Below are 26172 nucleotides of genomic sequence, written 5' to 3' on the forward strand. Positions count from 1 at the left end.
GGCATATATTGCCTGGAGTGAGACTCTATCTGTCATTGGCAACTGAATTTTTGACCAGTTCTCACAGAACTTCTTTCATAAGTATCCTATTCCTTCTAAACTGCACAACTTTCAACTTCCTGGTCTTGTTATTTTGTTTGAAACACTTATTCAATTGTCATATTCTCTACCACTGAATTCTACAATGGAGGAACTAGAAATAAAAAATGAAAACAAGGAGAAAGAAATCTGTCCTCTCTCTTTCCCCCACCAGGAACTTCAAAGATGGTGTACAAACATTAAAAAAAATATTCCTTTTCCCCTTTTTGTGTCATGTTTTGATATTAGATCTGTTATACTCAGTGATCCTTCTTCAAATCAAACTCAATTTAGAAGTGCATGCATATTATACTAATGCTGTGAAATCATGTAAATGCAGAAAAAATATATGCTCCATAAACTACCAGAATAGTTTATGTCACCCTGAACATATCCTGCTAATTTAACACCAAAAAATATATTTAAAATATTAACTTTGCTGAAGGAAATAACTAAATAAATTTGAAGTTTAACTATAGGCCACCCCAATTTATGACAATACTATACATATCTGAGGTATTGTTCTTGTTACAAAACATTTCATTCTGGCACAGTCAGATTGGAGATACCAGGCAGAAGAACTCTGGACAGGCTTTTTTAGGAAAATAAGCCTGACTACCCTAATATCACAGCTACAGTTTATACACTGGCAACCTTTTTCTAAAAGAGCTCTATTACAGTTGGCTTTTCATGGCAGAAATGTTGACAATAGCTTTGACAGACAGGAATCTTGCAATGGGGTCATAAGCTGTTTGGATCTTCCCTTGTCTGATTAGACAGGGAGTATTTTACCACAATTGGCTCTAGTCAGTGATGGATTTTCATTCCCAAATACCTGTCATCACCGTCACTGATGCACTCAGGGAGAGCAAGACTGCAGCCAAACAGCATGATGTGTTGATAGCAGTTGAGACGATTGAGGTAACTGAAGAACTTCAGGAACTTCTCCATTTCAATACTTTTGACAATGGAAAGAACTGAAGTTACAGTGGTGTAGTTATATGGCAGCATTTGGCACTGGCTGTTGGTGATATTTCTGCAGGCACCTGTGAAATCAAAGCAATACATTTAGAACAATAGTATGACCACTGAACAGTTGGTTCAAAGTATGTATTGAATTGACTGGTCAGTATACATAATATATAAGCCATGCTGGTAACTCACAGGTAAGATTACATCCCATAATGCTATCATAATACTGTCAAAAATAAGAAAAAATAAAACCAGAGAAGCGTAGCTTGGAAAACCAAATATGCTTTTAGCTATTTGAACAACCTCTGACTTTGTAAAAATTGGAATAGAAATAAAACAAAACCAATTTCTTTTTGGCACAGCCTGGATATAATAAAATTCAGTTTAAGCTGAGAATGGAAGTCACACGGAAAAAAAAATTAGTCTGAAGCTGGTCTGGCTTTAGTGTTCCCATAAAGTTTCTCTTTTCACTAACATTCTAGTTCAAGAGTAGAAATTTCATCACGTGAAATCTCTTTAAAATTATTCATGAGATCCTCATGTATCTCCTGAGGCACAACTGCAAGATAGCCCCTGCCATGGCATGTGGCAAGAAGCACTGACATTTTCAGCTGGGATCACATGCACGGAGTGCTTTACATGTTTTAAAATTCACTCAATCCTGACAGAGAAGAGCACAGTTCCCTGGAACTACCTGATGGTTTTGTGGTACTCACTGGCTGGATAGCAGAGCAATGGATTCAAAATTCACAGATAAGAAGAAGGAATTTTGTGGCAATTGTATGATAATTTTTAAAACAAAAAAAGAGGAGACCAAACCCAGTATCTGTCCTTGCAACAGAATGATCACACAGAGAAGAGTGCAAATACTGTCTCTCCATCATTCTCATTAGGCTGCCTTCAGATACCGTAAGGCTGCAATTATGGGGAATATAAACTAGTTTTGGCAATACCTACAGGAAGGTAGGAAGAGCAGTGAATGGGAATAACAGCATGTGAAAACACTGTTGATCAGAACAGCATGGTCTCTCATTATATGGGTCATTTCTGACATTCATCTGAATTAGAGTTTTCTGTTTAGGACCAGCAATTGCCAAATAGACTGAACTCATAAAAAAGTGATTTCTTCTACTCCAGCAATTGCATTGCAAGTCTACAGTCTCCTATTCAGTCCTGCTGAAATTAATTTAAATGGCACATTTTCCCTTTTCCACTCTCTTCAGACTGTCCATGGAATGCATCTGCACAAAATACACTGAACTAGCAGGCTGAGCTGACTGGAAATAACCACCTACCTTCTCTCCCAAAAGACAAAGTTAATGGCAGCCCCAAAGAAAAGCAACTAGAACTGCAGCTAAGCTTAATCACTCTTTCTAGTTTTGAAAAACTGAGCCATGCCTGAATGACAATAAGGCTATAGTCCTCACCCAGAAGTGATTGCTGCTTCTGGATTTATGAGGCCATGCAATGAACCAGCTCTGCACATTAGCCTGCCTGACTTTTCTCTCTTCTCTTGCACCAAAATGCAATTTTGGTGGACACAGGGCAAAAGGAAGGAAAGAGGAGAAAAAAACAACTATTTCAGTTGGATCAAGTAATTGGGTTGAATATCTTTTTGGCAAAAAAAAAAAAAAAATAAAATCCAGGATGGGAGAATGCATGGAGCAGTGCAGTGTCAGGAACCAGAGGGTAAGATCAGAGCTGTTCACAGCAGCTAGAGTAGTGATTTTACACAAAGTGTCACTACTGCCCAACAACATAAAGTCCTTGGAAAGCCTTAGGAATACTTGAATTGCATCATCAGAGTCAATTCCTGTCTAATGAAAAATGAAAGAACATCTTTCCTCAGAAAAAAAAATTAAAAATTTGGTGGAACTTTTCATTCTTAATGTATCCATTTTCTCATTTGCACTATAAAAACATATCTGGGATCCTTCAAGCATCTAAAATGTAATGCAGTTAAATGATGTCTCAGTTAAAGCTAATTTAAACCTGACTAGATCCTAGCTAGGCTATGTTTTTAATATAGGATTTTTATTGAAGAAATGCAAAACATGTCTCTGTCTCAGGTATGCAAAGCATAACATAGTATGTGAGAAGAATATGTGGCCTGAAAAGAAAAGTAGACAGCCTGATTTTAATATCCCAAGTCAAACTTACTCAAGTTTCAATTAAAAATGATCATTTTAATCAGAGGAACTTTTACAGAGCATCTTTAAGTAACTCTCAGAAAATGGAACTGTGTTCAACTTGCAGCAGCAATCACCACCCACTTCATTACAGAGCTTAGCTTAGCATGGCCTCAGTACAAACTGCACAGTTACAGTCTACAATTCCACTGGTGAAGCCTCCATAAATCCAAGGATAAATGGCAATATTCACCTGGTTCTTCCATAGCAAAAGTTCTACAAACAAGGAATGAAATCTTATCTTTACTCCTAAAATGTCTTGAAAATTTCTGAGAACCCCACTAAAAGAAGCAAAACAAAAGCGAACTGATCCAGTCCAACCTGCCCATGGCAGCATTTTGCAGGTTTTTTGATATAGGAATGATCTACAGCACATCAATTTTTTACCAATCCCAAGTTGCCATGCTCCCCTGACCTTAAAAAAATGTTGTCACTCCCCTTGATTTTACAATTTCCTGTGTGAGACATGTGAACCTATGCAAGGCCTTTTTTAGCTCCTCTGTCCTGTTGATAAGTATCTGCTTTATCGTGGACTTTTGCTCCACTACTGCATTCCCACCCAGCATCTGATTTTTCCAGCAAACACTTTTTCCAAAACTCATTACAGTCTTCAAAAATTTTAATTTACTATTACTTCTTTTCATTTACTGTGACATCTTGGTCCATTTTATACTGCAATTAAAATAGAAGATGGACAGATTTTCTTTGCCTCTCTCCAGCTGTGAATTTTCCAATGTACAGTCCACTTGGGACTGAATATCTCATACTGCATTTCAGATGTTTTCTCCGTAATTTTCTTAGGATCTATCCTTTGGAGTCCACACAGCAGGGAAAACTACAAACTGTCTTCTCTTTATTTTAAGTATTGTGAGTTTAAAATCAATCATTTTGCAACTAAAACATAGTGTCTGCAATTTTTTCCCACAAATGGTAACTTGAAAATTCAATTTCCACAACTCACAGCAGCCTGCCTTTCCTGACACAATGGGTAATTTGGCTGCTGAATGCATATGCTGGGTGACTTTCCTTCTAAACACATTCTCAGCTTCTTCCTGGCATTTTTTCCACACTCCTATTTGTTCTCTTCCAGGACACACTATACAGAAAACATCAACTATTCCATACAGAACAGCTCACCATCCCATTACACTACTGAAGAAAATAAAAAGAATACATACACATTATGGAGGAAACCCCCACCATTTCATTTAGTAGAAAGAGCACTATTTGTGTATACTCTCTAAACCCTTGGAAAAGTACACTTAAGTTCAGGATAACAGATCTTAAGAAATTTAAGAAACGAATTCCCTGGTAGTAGACCAACAAAATCAAAGTAGTAGAGGTGTCATGCTCAAAAAATTTAACACTACAAGAAAAATAAGGTCTGAAGTAATGGATATTTTTAATTACAACCTGATACAGAGAGAATAAAGCACTATTAGCATTTCTGTCAAAGGAAAATTTAGGCAATAGATGGTAATGGTTTATAAGGATCTTGCGGCCTTGATGGTTACAGCAATGGTTAAAACATATCACATCACCCTTCAGCCAAAAGATTTCACTGTATTAACTCCTGTTTCCTCTTTCACAGCTGTAATTTATTTTATTTAATTTGTAATTAAAATAAAATTTCTGTGTAATTTCTCCCATTTTATTTCTCTGGGTTTTGCTTCCTCTTAGACAATTTAGTGTAAAACTTGCCAGCTGAGTGCTCAGCCATTAGGGCAGCAGCGCTGGGAGAGCAAAATCCTGTACAGGGCACTGAGTGAGGAAAATACAAGTGTGAGAAATAATCCTGTAACACTGAGGTGAGAGAAGAAGGGGGAAAGGAGCTTCAGGCACCACAGCAGAAATTTCCAGAGCAGGTGGCCATGTCCTGAAGGAACAGTGCTGAAAAGGGATTATCCTGAGGAACTGCAATCCATCCAGAGGGCCCACACAGGATCTCTTCTGGAAGGATTGCAGACCATGCAGAGATCCAGCACTGATGCAGGGCAAATTGTGAGGAGAAAGCAGCAGCAGCGTGCAACTCACATAGACTGATCAGAATTCCATTCCCCATCCTCCTGTGCCGCTCACAGCAGGGAGGAAGTAGAGTTGGAAAGGAAGGAATGAATCTGAGCCTGTGAAAGAAGGGCAGGATGAGAGAAATTGTTTTAATCCTTGTGTTTTTTTCTCACCATCCAGTTCTGGTTTTAATTGGCAATATATTCAAATAATTTTCCCATGTCTGTTTGGCACATTGATAAGTGATCTCTCTGCCTCCCATTTAACCTAAGGCATCTTACATCTTGTCTCCTGCCTCCCACTTTCCTGTGGAGGGGACAGAGTGAGAGACAAACTGGGAGGAAATCTGGCAGCCCATAAAGAGCAATCCACCATAGTCTAATAAAAAATGCCCTTTCTTTCCAAATTCAAGTAGTATGAACATGTAATTGAGAACACTTTTTGAGACACAAATGAGAACTGAAACAATTCTACAAAGTTAGTTTCAACTCGTATTGCTGTACCATCTCTTCAAATACTTCACTTAACTAGCCTAGATCCCACTTTGCCACGTCAGATTTGGATAATTTTTATGTGCTTCTCACTGCATGGAGGTGGCCATGACAGGGAAGTTAAACTCCATACCAACCAAGCATAACTTAGAGACATTAGACTCAAGAGTCACGGGGAAAAAATTCAGTGATGTGGGTGGGGAGAAGAAGCCTGAGGGAAGGTGAAATTATAGGTCATCTTTCTGTATGGAAGGCTGGACAGAAGCAAGAAAAAGAGAATGACACATCAAAGATGCATTAACAGATTAAGATAATTTGGATAATTCCCACTACAGGAGAAAGTTCTCATGGGTCTTGGTGTCAGGCTATATTGACTATATAAGAGTAAAAAATCAGAGGAAAACTTTTATGGACAGAAATCCAAACTTAAGCTGTGGAAGGCAATAGCTATAATAAAAAAATCTAGACTTCAATTTTTTTCAAGCCTGATCAACATCTCTGTATCATCTCTACTATTTCTACCAGTCTAAAACTCTCAATTCCTCTACCAAGCACTCTGTTGGTTAATCTGCAGCTGTTGGTGTCAGGATGTATTTTGAGTCACAATTAAAAGTCAATAAAGAAACATCACTGAGAGTTTGGCCATACTACTCAAATTACACCAGTCAAGATAATTCACAATTATCTTCATACTTTCAGTTTGGATGCTGCTCACTTGCCTTTGTTTTTAAATGAGATGGTTAAATATCTTACTTTTAATTTTGTTTTCTGTTTTCCTTTAATATTTCCACTTCAAGACTCCTAAAAATTCTTATCTATTAGACAGCTGTACTGAATTTGCCATTGTAAATAGTGAGACAATGAAAGCAGTTCATTTCTTTGACAATTTCAAGCTCTTCAGTGTCTGAAAGATTCTTCCCATGTATTGGAGACCCCTGCTGTCTCCTCCCAGAGACTCGCTTATTCTGGACACAGTAGAAATTACTGTTTATACAGTATAACCTCCCATGTCATTATATTTCCTTCTATATTCCATCTTAACCTTCTTTTCACTTTCTGTATTGCAATGTCAACTTCATCCTATGATTTCTACAGCCTTGTATTGTTAATACAGCTGTTATTTTCAGATAGAGCTTTTATATCCCTATTTGTATACTTTCATTTCGACCCAAGATCTCAAACATGATCTAACAATTATGACATATGAGTGCATATTACTTTTCAATCATGAGTGTAATTTACTCTTCTGCACACCCCACCTTGCTTGTGATTCTTTGTTATTTTCTGCTACTTGGATTTCATCCAACTTTTTAAAATTTTAAAATTTATCTATTTTAAAATAGATATTAAATATCTAATATTTAATATTAGATATCTATTTTAAAATTTATAGTGACCAAGGATGCTTTTTTTTTTACTATCTTTTTTTTTACTATCTTACTATCTTTTTTTTTTAATGTCTTAGTTTTAAACAACCATTACTCTTTTATGTCACTTGACCCTCAGTTCCATTTTTTTTCCATCATGGAATGCTGAAACACTTAGAACACAAATACTGCAAATGTACCTTTATCTAACTAACAAATTAAACACTTGTTTAATTCATCTACATCAATCACACGTTTCATATGCAGTTAAAATTACAGATGTTAACAAAAACATTACAAAGACTGTCTTTAACTTTATTTTCCTATATATTTTGAAACACTGTTTTGAATATTTGAGACTGCCATACCAAGAGTTAACATCTTTTATTGTCTATCCAAAATGAGACATCCAATTCTAAAAGGCATCTATCTCACTAGAAGTACACTATTTTTTAATCATTAGTTGGATGCCTTGAATCAGAGGTCAGAGGTTTGTGAAAAGTTGCAGAACCTCTCTATCAGACCATAGGTAATCAAGGGAATTCTTAAGCTTAGCACTATTCTCAAGACCCTGATAGAAGAAACTGCTTAAAACTTATATCCTTGCATATAGGGATAAAAGTTAGCTATAGACTACATGGACCATTTTTTTCAGAATTTCAAAGCACCAGCAGACCCTATTCAAATCAACAAGGGAGGGACATGGCAAATGACTTTTTAAGAGCTATAACTTTGGCTTATTTTGAATTTCAATCGTGAGACTAGACAGCTTCTCTACTGAGAGCATCTTTTAAGCATGTGGTGAAGTGCTGTCTGAATAGGAATGCAATCAGCATATGTTCAAGTGTTGTTCTAAATAGTTGCCTTCCCTTTTTAAATATGTCACTCTCTTGATGTCTGTATTTGTGTGATTTAATGTGAACCAAGACACATTGTCACCATAACACTGGAAAAATAAAAAATTTGCTACAGAGACATCTGTCAACGGAGAAGGTTCCAAATTCCTTGCAACAAGGAAAGTGGACTGAAAGAAATTGAAGTAACACAATGAATGACGAAGAGCTGAATGTCTACTCATCTGTGGTTCCTGCTAGGATTCTATTCAATTGCACATATTCCTTCTGTATTTATTCAGGTACATTTGTACCTGAATCCAAACAATATTTTCAACTTCCACTCAAACTGATGCTTAAAGAGGAACGTCATGTACAAAATACATGTCATGTCAACTGCCTCTGATTAGCTCAAAACTACTTCTAGAATAATAGACACAATTCACTTCTGCAACTCCATTAAACATGTATTAAATGGCAACTGCATAGGAGTAATTCCAATAATAATGATACCATGAACAAAAAAGAAGTAGTCGGTAAGAAGCTTATAACATACAAATCACATGGTTCAAAAGCATTTATTTCTTAAGGTTTCTTTACTGATGTACATCAGGCAACATATTTCATTGTCTTACAATTAAAGCACAGGTCCTCTTACAGAACTAAATCATTATTATATATTCACCTTCTAAAAAATAGCATAAAAGCTATAGTTTCAAGATTAAAATTAATCTCTAATTTTTAAACATAGCAACTTACTGAAAAGTAAATTATTCTACAGCTATCTTTCTCTAAACTGATTCCAACTACTACCACACAGTTATTTGCCAAAAGAAATCAAGAGACCAGTGTTTGTTTTGTTGCTGTCTCCCATACATATCCGCTCTCTGTTAAAAAAAAAAAAAGCCACTAAAATTATAGGGGGTTGCTTTAGCACTATCAAAATTTGTAACATCCACACAAAATAACAAACCCACTGGTGACAGAATCACCACTTCCATGACACTTCTCATTTCCTTTGTAACTGAGAAACTATTTAGCTGTACCATGGAAATAGAGAGCTCATACCTAAAAGCATCCACCAAGCACTGGCAAAGTGAAGGAAAAGACAAACTAGCTCCATACTCTGGTGTAAAAGCACAGAATACTGAAAAAAAGGAAACATGGTTTTAAAAGCACTTAAGTGAAAGCTTTTATTTTAGGTGACAACGGGCATAAATGATTCTATAGACTCTGGGAAATTATCAGAAACAATTTACACATGAAATGTTTTGACCCCTAAAGAAAGTCTTAAAAGGAGTGCATTCATACAGTTTTAATACAGCACAAAGACATAATCTGAAGACAAGCAGTAGTAAATTTGTTACATTTACATGTGGGTAGACATTTGACAAACTGTCTCCTGAGGGCTCAGTAGCAACGATGGCAGCCTAAAGATATAAGTAAGGTACTTCCCGACTAAGTTTCTAACAAAAGGTCATGACTTTTCTTAATTCAACTGACACAGTCAGAAAAGCATTCCACAAGACAATTGAACTGATGCAATGGTGCAATACTTTCAGCCATGTGTGCTTGCCATTTTCTTTGAAACAACTTCTGTGCCAAACCACCCAAGAGCTAACTTAGCCAGTGTTAAGAGCTGAGTCAACTGATTGAGCAAACAAATGCCACAAAAAGCATGCAGCACTGTTTGGTTCAGAGCAAAGGGAATGGGGACACCCTCTCAGTAACACCAACCTTCAAATGAAGCCCATCTGACTCATCATAGTTTATGTGGAGAAGAGGAAAACAAACTTTTGAACAGCAAATCCCATCCATGGATCTGAAACACATGTCAGGCACAAGGACTAGCTGAGAACAACTGCTCTGCATTTAGTTTCATTCAGCTAATGAGTTATACAATTCAAAAGGAATGAGTGATTGTCAACTCCCCCTTGTGCTCCACAGGTACCAAAGGGAGAGGTGGTAATGCTACTGGCCACCTGCAGTCGAGAGAAAAACAATTCATTATCTCCCAGGTCACAGAGAAGGGATTAGCCATGAGGGAAATACAATCCATATTTTAGATCAGAGGTGAAGTGTTATCATAACTATTTTTTTAAGGCAATCTATACCAGCTGCTTTAGAATGGAACACCACACCCAGCCTGCCCCAGACACGTCTTGCTCAGAACATGTCTTAAATTCTAACTCAGCTATTCTTTTGACCAAAGAATATTGCAAAAGGCTGGACACTCCATCAAGTCACCTCATTTTTTGGACCACTTCTCTCAGCAAGTTGCTTCCAGATGCTGCTCTTCTTGGCTGAAGCACATACTTTTTTAATCCCTTGGGCAGGCACAGCTCAGAGCAGGTAAACTCAAGAGCCAAAGCTGAGGCTGAACATTTACCCCCCAGCAAGCAGGCCTGTGCTCCAGGTCTGGTATTTTGATTAGTCATTTCCTAATTACAGCATTCTTAAGTGAAATTAGAGACATGTTTTCAAGATCCTACCATTAAACAAAAGGCACATATTGAAATTAATTTTACAATTAGATCTATCATTAGAGGCTACTTTCCATGATACATTAAGTTGGACAGGATTTTGCTATTCTCCTGAAACATGTGCCTGACTTTACCCCTCTTGATAGGCCTTTTTTTTTAAAAGAAGGGATAAAAAATGGTAGCCTCCACTGGAACCAGGCAGACATCCAGATGTTTTTGTTCGGGTTTTTTTGTGGGTTTTTCTAACAAACATGTTCTCAATAAGTGAAAACAAATGCTAGCTTGATTGACAATATTTAATTATGCACCAATACTGTTATGTTCAAAACAAAACAAAAAAGCACAGTGCTTTGTAACACACTTGAAATAGTTTAGGTTATGAATAGGTCAGCATAGAAATAGACCGCACCTGAGCTGTCCATTTCTCTGCGGTTAATTACTTTCTAGGATAGCCACTCTTCTGATCTATTTAATAAGAAACTAGGCTTCTTTTTCCCAAGTATATCTCACAATGATAACAACACTCACTTCAGTTTCAGATAAAACTAACACAGCAAACCCCTCCCTGAAAAATCTGTCTAGAACCTAAGAGCAGAATACAGCATCTCACTTAAAAAGCAAAGCACTGCAAGTACACACAAAATATGCTTTCCGACTGCAGCTTCCCATGTGGAAACTCACACGGGAAGTTTAAGATCTGGGTGCTGATCTTCAAAGCCCCAGTTAGCTACAGCTGATCAGTCTTAACAAATTAATTTTTTCCCTATGGAAATCAGAGGTATGTATGTGCTTGTATCATTACAGTCATTGTCTGTAAAAGATTATTTGTGTTAGCCAGAAATATTATAGCCTAGATGTTCTGAATTTGATTGCCCATTGGGCAAAATATGTGTTGCAGAACATGACACAACTTCCTTGGCCATTTCTTTATCTGACTACTACTGACTCTCCTGTTTACAGCACAGGAGTTTTCTTCTAAGCATTGCATTTTTAAAACACCCAGTGATGGTCTAATTCTTTTTCTACCACTAGAGTCTGAATGCTTCTGTTCACAGACAAGCCTACATTGTTGCAGTTATTATTTAATTTTTCAGTTACACTATGTTTTTGTTGTGTGAACAAAGAATTCTGACAAACTTTCTCAGCCTGAGCATTTAGAGGTCAAAACCAACCCTATATTTTAGTGTGTAAAAGGAAAATATTTCAGAGTTTAATACTATTAAGTTTCTTACAGCTGTATGTCAGCTCAGGTTGCTTTTAAATCTTAGGAACATGATGTATGCAAGTTGCTTGTGCAAACTGAGATTTTTAAATCCTTGTACTTCACCTGCTTCTTGCACAATGGAAAGTTCATTTAGTCTTTTTTAATAAATCTACTAATAAATATCAATAGCTCCCTTTAGTGCTCTCTCTTATAACTAATTTTTTACTTGCCTATGTCAGTTAGAGAAAAATGACAAGTTTCCCCATGAAAAATAGAATTAAATTATCTTAAATTGGGATTTAATTATCTTAAAATTAGGATTAAATTATTAGCTGTAAGTTAAACTTCTTTCAACCATGCAAAATGTTCATGTTCTACTCAATTTTTTATACCCTAGAATCACAGAACTATTGGTCAAAAGAGTCTTTTGGAGGTCTCCACCCAATTTGCTGCTCCAATTAAGATTGCTGCCAGCACATTGTTGTCCATGACTTTGTCTGAGTCTTAGAAACACCCAAGGAAAAGAATCCCACAGCTATTGGAGGCAATGGGTTCAGCACTACCCATCCAGTGAAAAAGATTTTCCTGATTTCTGGTATGAAGTTCTACTATTTAATTTCACTGGAGAGTGCAATTTTTAAAATTAGCAGTCATAATAAAGGTGAGAAATACAGATTTTGTGTATGGATTAACAGGTAAATTAATCTTTGGCTGTATTTGGCTGGTTATCGCTTTCTCAAATTCCTATCCCTACAATGATTTCAAACCATGGTACTCATTATGTTGTTCTTGGATTTCACATGATTGTGAAAGATAACAATGATTGCAAATCACTTAGTTGTATCAATGCTCTGACCTTCCAACATTTTTACAAGGGTTTAGAACTCACCATTTTATATTCATGATGACTCTGTACCCACACCTGGCTGCATTCAATGTGTTATAATCCATAACAAACCATGCAGAAGCACAAAACAGATAAACTTTAATCAATCACAAAACGACATACTGCTATCAGATGTAAGGTAAACCTTTGGAAACATAGTGATCAATCACAATATAGAACAGAAAAAGATACATCAACATCATCTTTTTTGTTGAAAAAGCCACACAATACTTGAATATATATAATACTTGACACTGAGTCTACTTCAACTTGTATAAATAATAAAACACAAATTGAGCTGAAAGACAAAATGATTTATTAGATCACTGATGTAAATACTTGGGATTAGGGAGACTCAAGATAATGGACTGACTTGAGATGCAGTTACCAGAGACCTTAGCTTCAGCAGAAAAAAACTGTCTTCAGTATGACCAGCACAAGGCAGAGACAGAGATGCAATTTCTTGTTTCTGCTCCACATGTGACATATTGTATCCAGCTATCCCCACAGTGGTTTTCACTCTTTCCTACCAAATAGAAAGGTGAGTTGGACCCTCTCTGTAGGAGTAGTGGCAGAACACAAAATTCTGTGTAGTAGAATTCTAGTAGTGGCAGAACCCCAAATACATAATAAGAAATGTTGGGTAGTGACAAAGAGATTTATTTAATGTATAAATTGAACATAGTTAATTGATAAAAGAATTAGGGTAACATCTAGGCTGAGTGGAGGATTGCAAAGACACTAAGCCGCTCAGTTTCTGTTAGAAAGGTGAAAAGACCCAAAGTTCCTCTGCACTTAGAAAAAGATACAAGCAAGCAAACCAAAACCCTGTGCTTTTTGGAACTCTGATACAGTGACTCGCTTTTACGAGAACACGTTGCCACTTCATTCTTTAAAGCAATCGCTTAGGGCTCGGGGGGTGTTCCCCTTCCTCCACACCTGCACGAGTGACCGTGTTTCATTGCCCAGGAGCGCCTGTGCCCCGTTCCTACCCCGCTCCGGCTGCTCCTGCCCCGCTCCAGCCCCATCTTCTGCCCTGCTCCAGCTCCATTCCAGGGCCCATTCCAGGCCCCATCTTCTGCCCTGCTCCAGCCCCATTCCAGGCCCCACTTCTGCCCCGCTCCAGCCCCGCTCCAGCCGCGCGGGTTCGCGGCGCCCTCTGGCGGCGGCGCGGGGGCAGGAGCGGGGCCGCGGCTGCCGGGCCGTGCTGAAGGTGCCGGGCCCTGCTGAGGTTACCGGGCCCTGCTGAGGTTACCGGGCCCTGCTGAGGGTGCCGGGCCCTGCTGAGGTTACCGGGCCCTGCTGAGGGTGCCGGGCCGTGCTGAAGGTGCCGGGCCCTGCTGAGGTTACCGGGCCCTGCTGAGGGTGCCGGGCCGTGCTGAAGGTGCCGGGCCCTGCTGAGAATGCCGTGCCGAGCCCACGGTGCCGTGCCGAGCCGTGGGTCCCGCCCGGCGCTCCCAGCCCCTCACGTCTGCGGGGCCGCGGGGATGCGCGCACGGACGGACATGGCTCAAGATCAAGCTTGGCCACGTTACTTTTCACTTTAGGATCTGACCACGGGTATAGTTCTCTGCTGGAACTGTTTTTGTGAAGTGGAAGAGGCATTACTAGACTGTCTGCTAGGGAAGATCTATTAGAGACTTGGCCCCAGAAAAATGGATATTAAATAAAGATATGCAAATGCACCTCTGAGTGGAAGAAATGAAACCAGATACCAATACTTCCTGTCCCAGTGTCTATTCCATTCATCTGCATCAGCCCTCGCTCTCTCTCCTTCCATCTCCCCAAATCATCAGTACAAAACAGGGAGTCTGCTTCATTTGAATCAAGCTTCCCACTTCACTACCTAAGTCTGCTTTTATTTCAAAGAGAAAAAAGTACCAATAAATTGTATTAATATTTCCTTGGGAAACTCTGCTTTATTTTCTACAATAGTTACTATTTAATATGTGGTCTTTTTTTCTGTTAAGCATTGACTGACACATGAATAGAGTATTATTGTGTATACTTCTAAATTCTGTGAATAAACACTACTGAACCTATTGATTCACCTACGACTCCCATCCTGATGGTTTTGCCATCAGAAAACTCTCCAGTGAGCCGTCCTCATGACTTAGGACCATGGCTTATGCCTCCAGAAAACATTTAGATGTGAAGTCACACAACCTCAAATCCCTCAATAGGAAAAACACATTCCTTCTCTTGCTTTCCAACGCAGAGGCAACGCAGGATACATTTAACTCAGAAGCTGACCTTTGGTAAGGGCCAGCGTTATATATTCAAGACAAATTCTAATGATATTGGGCAAATATAAGGAACAACCACCTCGGACTGTAACAACAACTGGCAACAAAAATTATTGAACTTTTACAAGGCAGAAGTTGCCAGTGGACTACTGTTTCTGCAAGTCCCATCAGACCAACCCTTCACAAAGTTCTCCAAGCATTTCCATACTTTCTGGTTTTCCCATCATCCTGTGGCAGTAAGTTCCATGAGATCTCCAATTTTTTTTTTTTAGCTTAATGCCTGATAGGCCAAAAGAAAAAAAAGGCAACTCCTTGTATAATGAAAAACATTGAGTAACTGTTCTATTTCACCTAAATATATATAGACACTCAAAACAATCTGAATATCCACCACAACAACTTACTCAAAGGCCAGTTATTTTCAAGAAGGAAAACAGTGTTTTCCCTCTCTTTAATGCCTCCCCACATCTAACACTGCAACATGCCACATTTCCATGTCTCTACTGGTCTGGCTGCCTGTTATTTGCCTTTTCCAATTATACTGTAATCTTTCTGAAGTTATATACTGAGGTAGCAAGATTTTCCCTTTTGTTCTTTGCTCATGATGAAGGCTTTCATGGAGACAGAGTGGTGAATGCAGCAAACCATCAGGTCCTTATTTTGGTGGCAATACTAGCTGAAAGTCCAGCATTTGATAGAGTTTGCATTGTTTCCCACTCTGCAGCATTCTTTCACATCTATTGGCACAGTCATTTAAACATTTTATCAGTCACTGTCCCCTCTATGAAACCTTTATGTGATTCCCAGCTATTCATTTCAGGCAGCTAAATCTATATTAGTAGAAATGGTATTACTTGATTATTTTCTGTTTTCCCTGATCAGAAAACACTGCCTGTCTGTAAGACTCCATCAGCAGCCTTCTTCACTCTGGAGCCCAGCCATTCATTCTTATTTTTCCTTCTGTCTTTTAACAAACACATAGAAGAGTGTCTGTAAGATTTCTTGGTGAAGATTCTTGTTAACAGGGTTTTGAAAAGCCAAGTATTTTGTATTAACCAGCATTTTCACTGTCTCCTTCAAAGAATTTTCTAATATAATTGTGAGGCATTACTTCCCCTTGTAAAATGGAAATAAACTACTTCATTTCTTCTTTATGGTATCATTCATTCCTATTTACCCACTTATCTATTCTTTAAGAATTTCTGCCAAAGAACTTCCTTCTGCCTCGAGGACTTCTTAAATAATTGATGTCATATGTGCCAAATTTCATTCCCCTCCACTTAGTAACTCAGCAACATCTTACTTGTGTTAAAGTCTTCACTGAATACCATATGGTCACAATATTTATAATTTCTCTTATTAATGTCTTTTATTGAAGCTGTGGTCCACCAGTAAAGCAAACCCAGCACTAGCAACACTAGTATCAGACCAAGAACTTAACAGCCACATGAATGCCAGTCCAAATGTGTTCACAGAATTTTGTCTGGTTAACTTTGAACTTGCAGTCTCTATGTCATATGACATATCATTTATCTTTTCTTGTACTGCATAAAATCAGCATAAAGTCCAAGTTATACATACTCAGTAAATGAACAGAAATGTATTCACCTCCCCACATTTGAACCAGATGAAACTTGTTCTGAGGAATGATGTGCTAGTGTGCATTGATGATGATGGAACATCAGCCTCACACTTCATTTAGAGGTTAATTTCCTTACAAGATATGCTTCAAAAACTCAAACCTCTGTTTTACATAGGTTCAAAAGTAATTTCATCAATTCATAGGAGGACAAATGAACGCTCATCAGGACTCACTGCAGATCACTGGAATATGCTACCACACAGTGTTCAAGGGTCTCAGCGTGCCAGCCCTAGTTTATTCTTCTTCAGGCACATGCTAATGGACAGTTGGATTCAGACACTAAGCAACAGAGAAATAGTTTAATTATTATCACCAATCTGATGTGGTCTTTATGTTTTACTTGTCCTAAAAAAAATAATTTTTACTCTAACAGAATATTCCAGTTTCACTGTATAGAAGCTCATTTATTTCTCACATCAGAATACATAAGAACTTCCTGTGAACATCAGACCATATTCTGTGTTACCTTAGGGTTCTCTCCATGAAGCAAGTTTAGTACAAAAAAAGAGATCAAAGAGACTGAAGACAAGTATAAGGAGCTCATTTGCAAAGGCCAGGGCAAGAAAGGAAGTGAGTAGCAGACAGTGCTAGAAATCCCCTGCTTTCTGTGCCTTGGAGAACCAAGGGATTATTAAGAGATCAAATTCTTCTGGACACTTAAAATATGTTTGTTTGGTTGTTTTTTTTTTTAAATCTACACACAGAATTAAGACAATGTCCCAATGAATACAGATAAATCAAACTTTTGAAATTGGAATCAAAGAGTGCGAGGTTATTGATTAGTAACATACTATCTCCATATGTTTTTGTTTTGTTTTTGGGAGAAGTATCTCAGATTGGGATAGGATTTTTTTTTTTAAGAAATCTGTGATATTTCAAATTTGTCTTTGAAAACCTTTTGTCCTTTTCTCTTTACACAGAAAATACTACACAACAGAATTCCAAGAAGCAATGTCTACTGAATATACTCGCGGTCATACTGCTGTTGGAATGAACTGCACTTACCAGAATAGAACACATACTTGGAAAGTGCTTAAAGTGCCTCTCTGTATAATACCAAAAAGATTAGAAATCCAGACCCAAGGCTGTCCTGAGTCACTGTAGTGCTGTCCTGCATTAACACTATAGTAGGGAAAAATATCACATGCCATACACACACGTCTGCATATTACATACACAAGTTATATGCATCTCAAAAGAGTTCATTCCAACATGGTAAGCAAAGGCAAAAGGGCTTTACACTGTTTCATCTATATTTCCTGGAATTTCAGGTATCTCAAATATGATGATGAAAATATAATGTAGCGCATTATGCTTTCTTGCTGTCCCTTGGTACAGTGATAATTTGTCAAGTTGCCAAAAGAAGTAAATGAATGAAGCACTAATAGGCTTCAAATGTGCATTTATATACATTTATTCTGAGTTTGGAGTACAGGGGGAGAAAAAGAGAGAAATCTACATAGGACAAATCAATTAGCAAATAGAACCTGCAAGAAACCTGCACCATTCAAATGGCCTATGAAGTCACTATAGTCTAGGGGAGAAGAAAATATGACCTTATGAATAAGTTTTGCTTTGTCCTCTGGTGGGATTAAGAACAAAGGAATGATATGCAGCTCCAGAGAAATTGACTAATTTCAATATGGTACCCTTGTGTTTTAGCAATTAGCAAAGCAGTATCAGGGAATCCTTTACTACCACTGACATAATGAATCAATAACATTCACTATGACATTAATAAAATACACCTACCTTCACAGTCATACAGAAAAAAATGTCCTGATCCCAGTTAATTCTTGTTACTCTCACTCTAAAATGCCAATGGAACTTTATTGCTACACATAAAAACTGCTTCAAATTAAAGAAGAATTTATCTATTAAGACAGAAAGAGTTGTAACTACAATTACATCCCAAGATCAGGAATGTACTTGCCACACACAGTTTTAAAGAAACATGGAATAGGCAATCTGCAGACTTAATAAGTGCAGTAATTCATTTCCAGCCTTGGTAAGCCTGATTATCACCAATTGAAGAATGTATTGTAAATTTTCCCCCTAAGAGAATTTATGGCATCTTCCTTAACAGATTCCAATGAGAAACCAGCTGATTGCAACATAGAAAGTACACAACAAAATCAATTAGCAAAGACACATTCCTTAGAGCTCAAGGAAACATGCCAATAGTATGCTCTGTAGTTTTTGGGTCAGAACTATGGAGCCAAATAAAATATAAACTTACTTTTTTTCTGATCCTTTTTTTGTGACACAGATGGACGGGTAGGACTTAATACTGGCAGAGTGGTCACCCTCTCTGTGTTGTTAAAAGAAGCATCTGTAGCCCACAGTGTCACCTCCTCTGCAGTGGCAAACAGCTGGGTGTTGTCTTCAGAGCCCTCTGCCAAAGCAGCGTCAGAGGCAGGCTGATGGCTGAGCACTGGGGCTTGAGTTGGAGGAACAAAGGAATTTTCTTGGAAAGACTCTCTAAGTATATTTGAGTTCTTGTTCATTTGGTCAATGTGGGATAAAGGCATGGTGGTCCAGGAAGAGGGCTGTGTGCTGTGATCCACTGTGGGATCAGTCTTGGAACTATTTTCAACTATATTTGGCAAAAGATCATGAGACGTTTCAAAATCACCATTAGCTGTGAGGCCCTCACTTCCATTGGAGTAAAAGCATGTTTTTTCTAACACTCCTGCAATAAAGGAAAAAAAAAACACCGACATTACCATCATCCAGAAGAATAAGTATTACCAATTTGTTTTGAAAAGTTAGTAAATATAACGACACTGATTTTAAAAGTATTTTAATTTCTAAATTAAAATTAAAGACAACTAAGTTTAAGAATTCTATCTAGCAATAAAATAGCAGTAGCACATAAAACATGGTTGCTGTAGGATAAATAGAGAAGCAAATGCTTCCATGAGTTTAAAAAATTCTAATCATATTTATAGTATGTCCCTGAATACTTACATGTTTAAAACTAGAGTGCAATTTCAAAGAGCTCCACCATGCATTCATTCTATCATTGTTAAACAAGATGAACAATGCTATTTTTTTCTCCTTTTAAATTGCATCATCTCTTGTTTTCGTAATACCACCACCTTCAGAAATCCAATTCTGAAGCTTTAAGGGAACCAATATATTTTTAATATGTTTCATATTCATTAATTTGCAAAATGGAAAGAGATTAAAAGATTATGTAATTTAACTATCTCTGCTAAATATGGGCCCCTGAGTTCTTTGTCATTCTTCTCTGATACTGGATTTTAAATATACAGCTACTATCTAAAATTTTAGTCACTTGCTGGCTTCATTTTTTGATCATTTATTAAATTATAGACAAAAACAGACTTTGCTTAGTTGTATGTGTTGAATAGCTGCAATATTATATTTATTCTAATCATTATAATTCACAAATCAAAAGAGCTGCATAACAGTAAGTAGATGTATCTAATTCGTATCTAGCATATGGAATTTAAGCTACAAAGTAAGAGAACTGACCTTTAACCCATTAATCCAGATAATAAAGAAGACATCTTAAACATCTATAGAACATATAACTTATTTAGCTATAATAAAAACTACAAATACTATCTCAGATTCTTTAACCAAATATTTTAGAGTCATATTTAATGCTAGAAATACCACTCTGTATTACAATATAAGAAATTTTTGGTAAATAGCAAAAGTAATTTTTGCCACTGGCAGGTCATGTAAAAGAGCTTAACAATCATAATAAACATAGTTTATATATACTTGATTATAAAATAAGTTTAAAAGGAATCCTCCAAACATAAAGTCTCCCAAATGTTCCTAAGTACCTTGGCAACTATAGCAAATGCAAAAAGCAAGAAAAACTGGTGAAATTTCTGAAATATGATGAGTTTCAATGAAACAGTTACCATTTGAGATTTACCATATCCTCATTTATCTAGGCTGGATTGTTTTGGATATATATATATATATATATATATATATAAATAATGTTAAGGTTTCTGGTTTTCCAGCAGCAGATGTTCATATATCATTGGGGTCTGGAGAAATTCACTGTGTGTATTTTACAGAAGCAACTAAAAACCAAACAGTAAGTGCATTTTCACAAGTAGGGACTAGTATTAATATGACTTGCTAAAGTCTAAGGAAAAGTGAGTGGTTGTGCTCAGAAATTGTGGTCACTTATATGTGGCTTTATTTGGATGCCAGATATTTGTGTTAAAACTGTACACAAGCACTGAATCTCTAGAATTCAGAAGCCTACTTTGTTTCAAGTTTCCAACTTAACTACTTGCTTTTTGGGATTTTTTGTGCAATTTTGAGAAAGTTACAGTAAGCTTTTTAAACTCTTTTTGGAAAGTGCGTAGTATTTTTCCATAATTCAAGAATAGCTTAAGGTATTTTTTCACATTCTCTCTCCTCCTCCCTAGACTCGTCTCTTCTCTTCCACTCAGCATAAAAATAGAAAAAGGCTGTAAAGCAGTTCGAAAGAGCTATTAATACTGATTTAAAATTAAAGTTTAAATGATTAGCTATTTATATATCACTCAGCAGAATAGAAGCCAACATATTACAAGACAGGCAACTCTTGAAAGAGGTTTAAAAATCCCCTTTGGTTTAATACAGTTGTCAGATAAATACTATGAAGCAAAATATTGAGGTTACCCACTGGACTCTATCCTCTTCTCACTCAGACTTATTTCATTCTTTTTCTGGAACAACAAATAATAACTATGTCTATCACTCCCATGAGGTCATTTACTTCTTTCACTGAGACCCCCTAATGCTCGTTTGCTTCTTCTACCTATCGTTCCAACATCATTTTTTGTTCTATTTTTACAGTTTCCTGTGGTAACAGTTCCTCTTAACAGGGGGACCACACAATGAACCTCTTTGACACAAAAGGACTTCCTAATTTTATCATCTCCAATGCCAACGAGCAATATTAAAATTCTTTCTAGCATTTTTCCCCTCCAAAATAAGATCAGGTACATCTGCCCTTGAGGCTGGCAGGTGTAGGCTTCTGGCATTCCCCACTTGCTAGCACTAGATCACAACTCTGTTTCCACTCAGTTTGTTAGAGTTTTAGGTCACCTTCCTGAGTCACCTCCTTCCTCCCCCACATTTTCCTCCAATCTTTTCCTTTTACCAATGCACCATAGAGAATTTAGGCACTTCATTCCAGACTGCAGAATCCACCCTTTGTCCTGGGCTCCCACATGCTTTAATTTTCATCCTTCCCCCCACCCTTCCCCTAAAAACACTATTGTATATCTTAAATGCCAAATTAAACTTACTGGATATGTTTTTATAGCACCTATATTTAAATTTCAAGATGCCTAAAACAGTGATGCTTTGAAACAATCAGTTCTTCTGTGAAGATGCAACACAGACAGAACATGCACTTTATTCATGTATACAGGTACACTATATCTAACTCTTCTTCAGGCTTGAGTTCATACAGAACTGTAGATGGTAAATCATAAGCCAGATAGTTAATTAGTTGAGAAATAGATGTAACTGTTTTCTATTTCTGTCTCCAGCTACAGCTGAGCATGTCCAGATGACAGAAGCATACAGTATGCTGGCTTAGTACATTGTGCTTTAGTACATTGTGCTTAGTACAAAATAGAGGTACTGTGACCACTCATCCAATTCAAAGCAATGCTCTCCAGCAGTTTTAATGATCATTTCCAGTTGCTGTTCACTTTGGTGAATTAATGTTTTGCTTAAATATGGACAGGTTTTTAAAAATGGACAGTTTACTTAAAAATGGACACTTAAGAGATCTAAGAAATAGTCACACTGTTCAAGCAAGTAAATTGAGATTCTGGCAGTATAAACTGTGGAAGATTTCTAGCTGTTCAGAGCAGGAAAGCTCAAAAAGACCAATTTGTTGAAAAGCTAATGAAACAGAGGGAAGCAGCTAACAAAGTATGGGTAATGGATGAGGCAGCTGCAAGGGAAATACATCACTGGTTCACTACTACAACTGGCCAGCACACATGAACTGAGATTTCTCCTCCAGGGTCTGTACCCATGACTCTGCACTCTGGAGAAATGGGCACATTACTGATACTATTAAGGTCCCATAGCATACCAAACAATTGCACATCAGTAAAGTTGCAGTAATAGACTCCTTACTCCCTTCTTTTCCTTTCTTTCCTTCTTTCTTTCCTTCTTTCCTTCCTTCCACTAAATAATTTCTATTAGCCAAGTCAATACTATCAATTTATTTCTTACACTGTAAGACTTCATACCAATATTAGAATTCAATTACAATCGACCTAAAATGAATATGAAGTACTATTTTGGATATAGTGTATTTTTAGTTACTATAACAGACTATATTTTATTACACAACCTTAAATGTCCACAGCATTAATCCATCTAATTCTGGTCATCAAATATCTTTGCTTCTAGGCTATCAATGCATAGAAAATGAAAGCTTCTGAGAAGAAGAGTAAATTTAAAAATGTTAATTCAAAAGCTGCTTCTAAAGGGACCTTGGCCAGTTTTAGACTTGGGTTATAACACCAAGCCTTATTCTGTACCCTACAGGAATTACATTGACTTAAGAGGAGATAGTCACGATTTTTGCTACATAAGTAGGATCAGAACAGGCCCCATTTCCCAGAGGATTTCATATATTTTAATGACATTTTGATACATGTCTGAGAAAGAGATTGAGTAGAGCTGATGTAAATACACCTGCTTTTTTATCTGCTTTCTCACCAAAGAATGATAATCTAGGGCAGAGGATATGAAAGATACAAATGGAATGCTAAACATAAGGAAAGCAAATTTAATGGCTTCATATTTCCTAATTGCAAGACTTACTTGATCTTAATCCATTTCAGACTATTCTTAGTTCAGAGATACAACTCAAGACTTACCTGTCAATCATAACATTCACTAGCTTTGGGGCTTTTTTTCACTTCCTTAACTTAAACTAAATGAAAAGAACAGGCTACGACGTCATGTTGCATATCCTTTACAGACTGAATCGAGAAAACAGATTTAAACTGCCCTGATTTTGATTGTGCTTTTGAAATATGCTTAGTTTCTTCCTATGCTTGCTAACTGTTTGACTGTTTGATGTGTATTGAAATTGGAAAAAATAGAAAAAAAATTTATTCTGTATATCTGGATACTGGATACATTACCCCACTTATTTCAGATGTGCTTCTGAATTATCTAAGGAAGCTCAGTTAGAAAATATTCTCACTAACAAAAGAGAAAGGAAAAGCCCCAAAAGCACTTAGCACTGAAAGCAATTTTTTTTCCTGACAAAATAATGCTTTAACCCAGTATTACTGTCTTTTTTATATTGTACTTGAAGCAATTTAATATGTCAGCTCCTCTAAAAGTAACAAAGGGAAGAATTTTTAAAAATTTATGGTAATAAATTAGCACTTTTTAATTATGAAAAACATACACACAAAATTACTTAACAGACTAAGTCATTATGAAATCTAATACACCTTGAACCAGTTTCCACAAAACATATGTGGGGTTCTGCACTGATAGATATTTTGTATGTAGAAGAAACAAACATAGTTTTCCCTAGTTAAACAGTAATATTTTACATACTGTTCAGAAAGATTTGTGGCTATTTATAAATTGAATTTCACCTGAAAATAAGAATCAGGTTTGCATATGAATGTGTGACATAAACAGATAAATATTCCATTCCACTTACAGTGATCTAGAGAAATACCTTTTGTACTTGTAAAATGGCTCCTGGAAACTATATACATGTTCAAGATAATGTGTTCCTCAAAAATCTACCTTGAGAAAATCAGAAAAGGTTTACTTTATGTTTTAAGGGTACAAATCCAAATTGCAGATTATTTCTCTGCAACAAACAGTCACTAGGTAGATTATTTTTTTAGGCAGGTGTGCTAAGATATATGTCTAACATCCACAATTATATTAGCACTTGAGAATTTGGTCTTAATTTTAGCCTCTTTAATTTAAAAAGTGTCTCCTTAATTAAAAAGGCACTCACCTACAAAGGTAAGCAGGATCACCAGCAAAAGGATAAGGGCACAGATGCATGGAATCAGGATGAGGAGCAGAAGTCGAAGGAACTTGGCAGAAGCCAGTTTCTGAGAGCAACCATCCCCCATATTATCCTCATCTGTTCCTAAGACCTGAAATACAAAATGCAGTGTAATCATGCTGGGGGCCATCAGTAACTCATGTTTTCCATAGCAGTCCTCCCTCCCTACTACACAGCTACATGATTTAAATATATCTTGTAAATGGCAAAGAGATGCTTAATTACAAGTTGTATGTAAATTTTCTTTCTGGTGGACAATCTACAGTAATCCATATAGTTTATTAAACTTTACTCAATATCCACAGACTTTTGGCTTCATTTAAATTTCTAAACATTTCTGATGAACTGGATGCTGGATAGGCATTTCATTTAAAAAATGTAAAATACATAATAAACTTAAGGAATAAGGCTAAATAAAGGTTATTTTATAATTAAAAACAATCCATTACTAATTATTCAAGAGCTCCACGTTCTTGTTTCTTTTATTAAAGAATCAAGATACTATTATACCTTTTGTTTTAAGTGACAAGAAAAGACTTATTATGCACAGTAATGATGTCTGATTTTTTAAAGTACTTTATAAAATTATAACTTGACACAGTATTCTGTAGAGTTTGCAAATCACATTTTCTGTCCTATGAGTGGAATATAAAAGAATAGAGAAAAACAATTTTCTGAATTCAATTGAGCTGCACAGAGTACAAAAATTCAAACCCTTGCAAAAGCCTAAACATGCATATTATATTTTTGAAATCTAACTCCATTAATACTATGATCTCATATACTGGAGAAATTTCATACTTTTTAAACAAAAACAAAATTCAAAATTAATATTTAATAGCAAGATTGAAACTGTTATGAAGTCAATGCCCCTTTATTTGATATTGACCAAAAAATAAAATCTTCCCTGTGATAATGTGAAACTGGATGATAGGTTTATTCCAGACAGTGTCTTCCCAAAGGATGACTAATAGCTTATCCTCTTTGTCAGGAAGATCAATCACATCAAAGTTGGTTGTGTCAGGACACAGGAGTAAAGGCATCCATTACCCTGACAGCCTCTCTCTGAAGAACCTCAAGAGACTGAAATCCAAATCATAAATAATATTAGTCTTGCAAATGCCAGTCTCTGTTAGGGATTGTTATCCCTTTGGCTGGCTCTGCTGAACGTGCCTTTCTGTAAAGGGCAGGTCATCAGACTGACTGGCACAAACCAAAGCTGAACTATTTATTAAGGAGTTGCTTTAAAGAGACTGGATTTATACCACCCACAACCTCACTGCCCATTGTCCACAACTGACATCTAAAACATTCAGTCACAGATAAAGTTAAGGATTTAGGTGAATATTAGGAACTTCAATTTATGTGACATTTAGGCAAAACCTGCTTGACTTCCTTCAGTCCATTCTTCTCTACCTTTTAATGTAAAAGTCTTCAGTGTCTGCCTGATGTTTTACTTCTGGTGATGCTGGAATCCAGCAGCTTTAGCTACTGTACTCAAAGCCCCTGGATTTGCTCAGCCTGTATTTGGCTCCCTTGTGAGTTCTGAGCACAGGTAACAGAGGAATAACACAACTCTGCTATGAACACAGATCTCCCAAAACACTGCCATAATTACTTGTGAAAGCACGGAGAATGGTGCAGCAGATGCAGTGTTCCCACAGCAAATGGGGCAACTGAGCTCTACACCCTCTTTTGCCTGAAGCAGTTAAAAA

General features: G+C 36.9%; 1 protein-coding gene across 3 annotated transcripts in view; it reads right to left on the bottom strand.

Moving 5' to 3' along the window:
- CORIN (corin, serine peptidase) overlaps positions 1-26172 on the bottom strand; it is a 113825-nt gene that overhangs the window by 73971 nt on the left and 13682 nt on the right. For all 3 annotated transcript variants that reach the window (XM_079305756.1, XM_079305754.1, XM_079305755.1), the window contains exons 2-4: positions 24404-24548; positions 18638-19090; positions 914-1124 (exon numbers count right to left, since the gene is read on the bottom strand). In XM_079305756.1, the coding sequence (XP_079161882.1) occupies positions 914-1124; positions 18638-19090; positions 24404-24524 (785 nt within the window). In that variant the 5' untranslated portion in view covers positions 24525-24548. The remainder of the gene's footprint in view (positions 1-913; positions 1125-18637; positions 19091-24403; positions 24549-26172) is intronic.

The sequence above is a fragment of the Erithacus rubecula genome, assembly GCF_903797595.1.
Source record: "Erithacus rubecula genome assembly, chromosome: 5".
NCBI lineage: Eukaryota > Metazoa > Chordata > Aves > Passeriformes > Muscicapidae > Erithacus > Erithacus rubecula.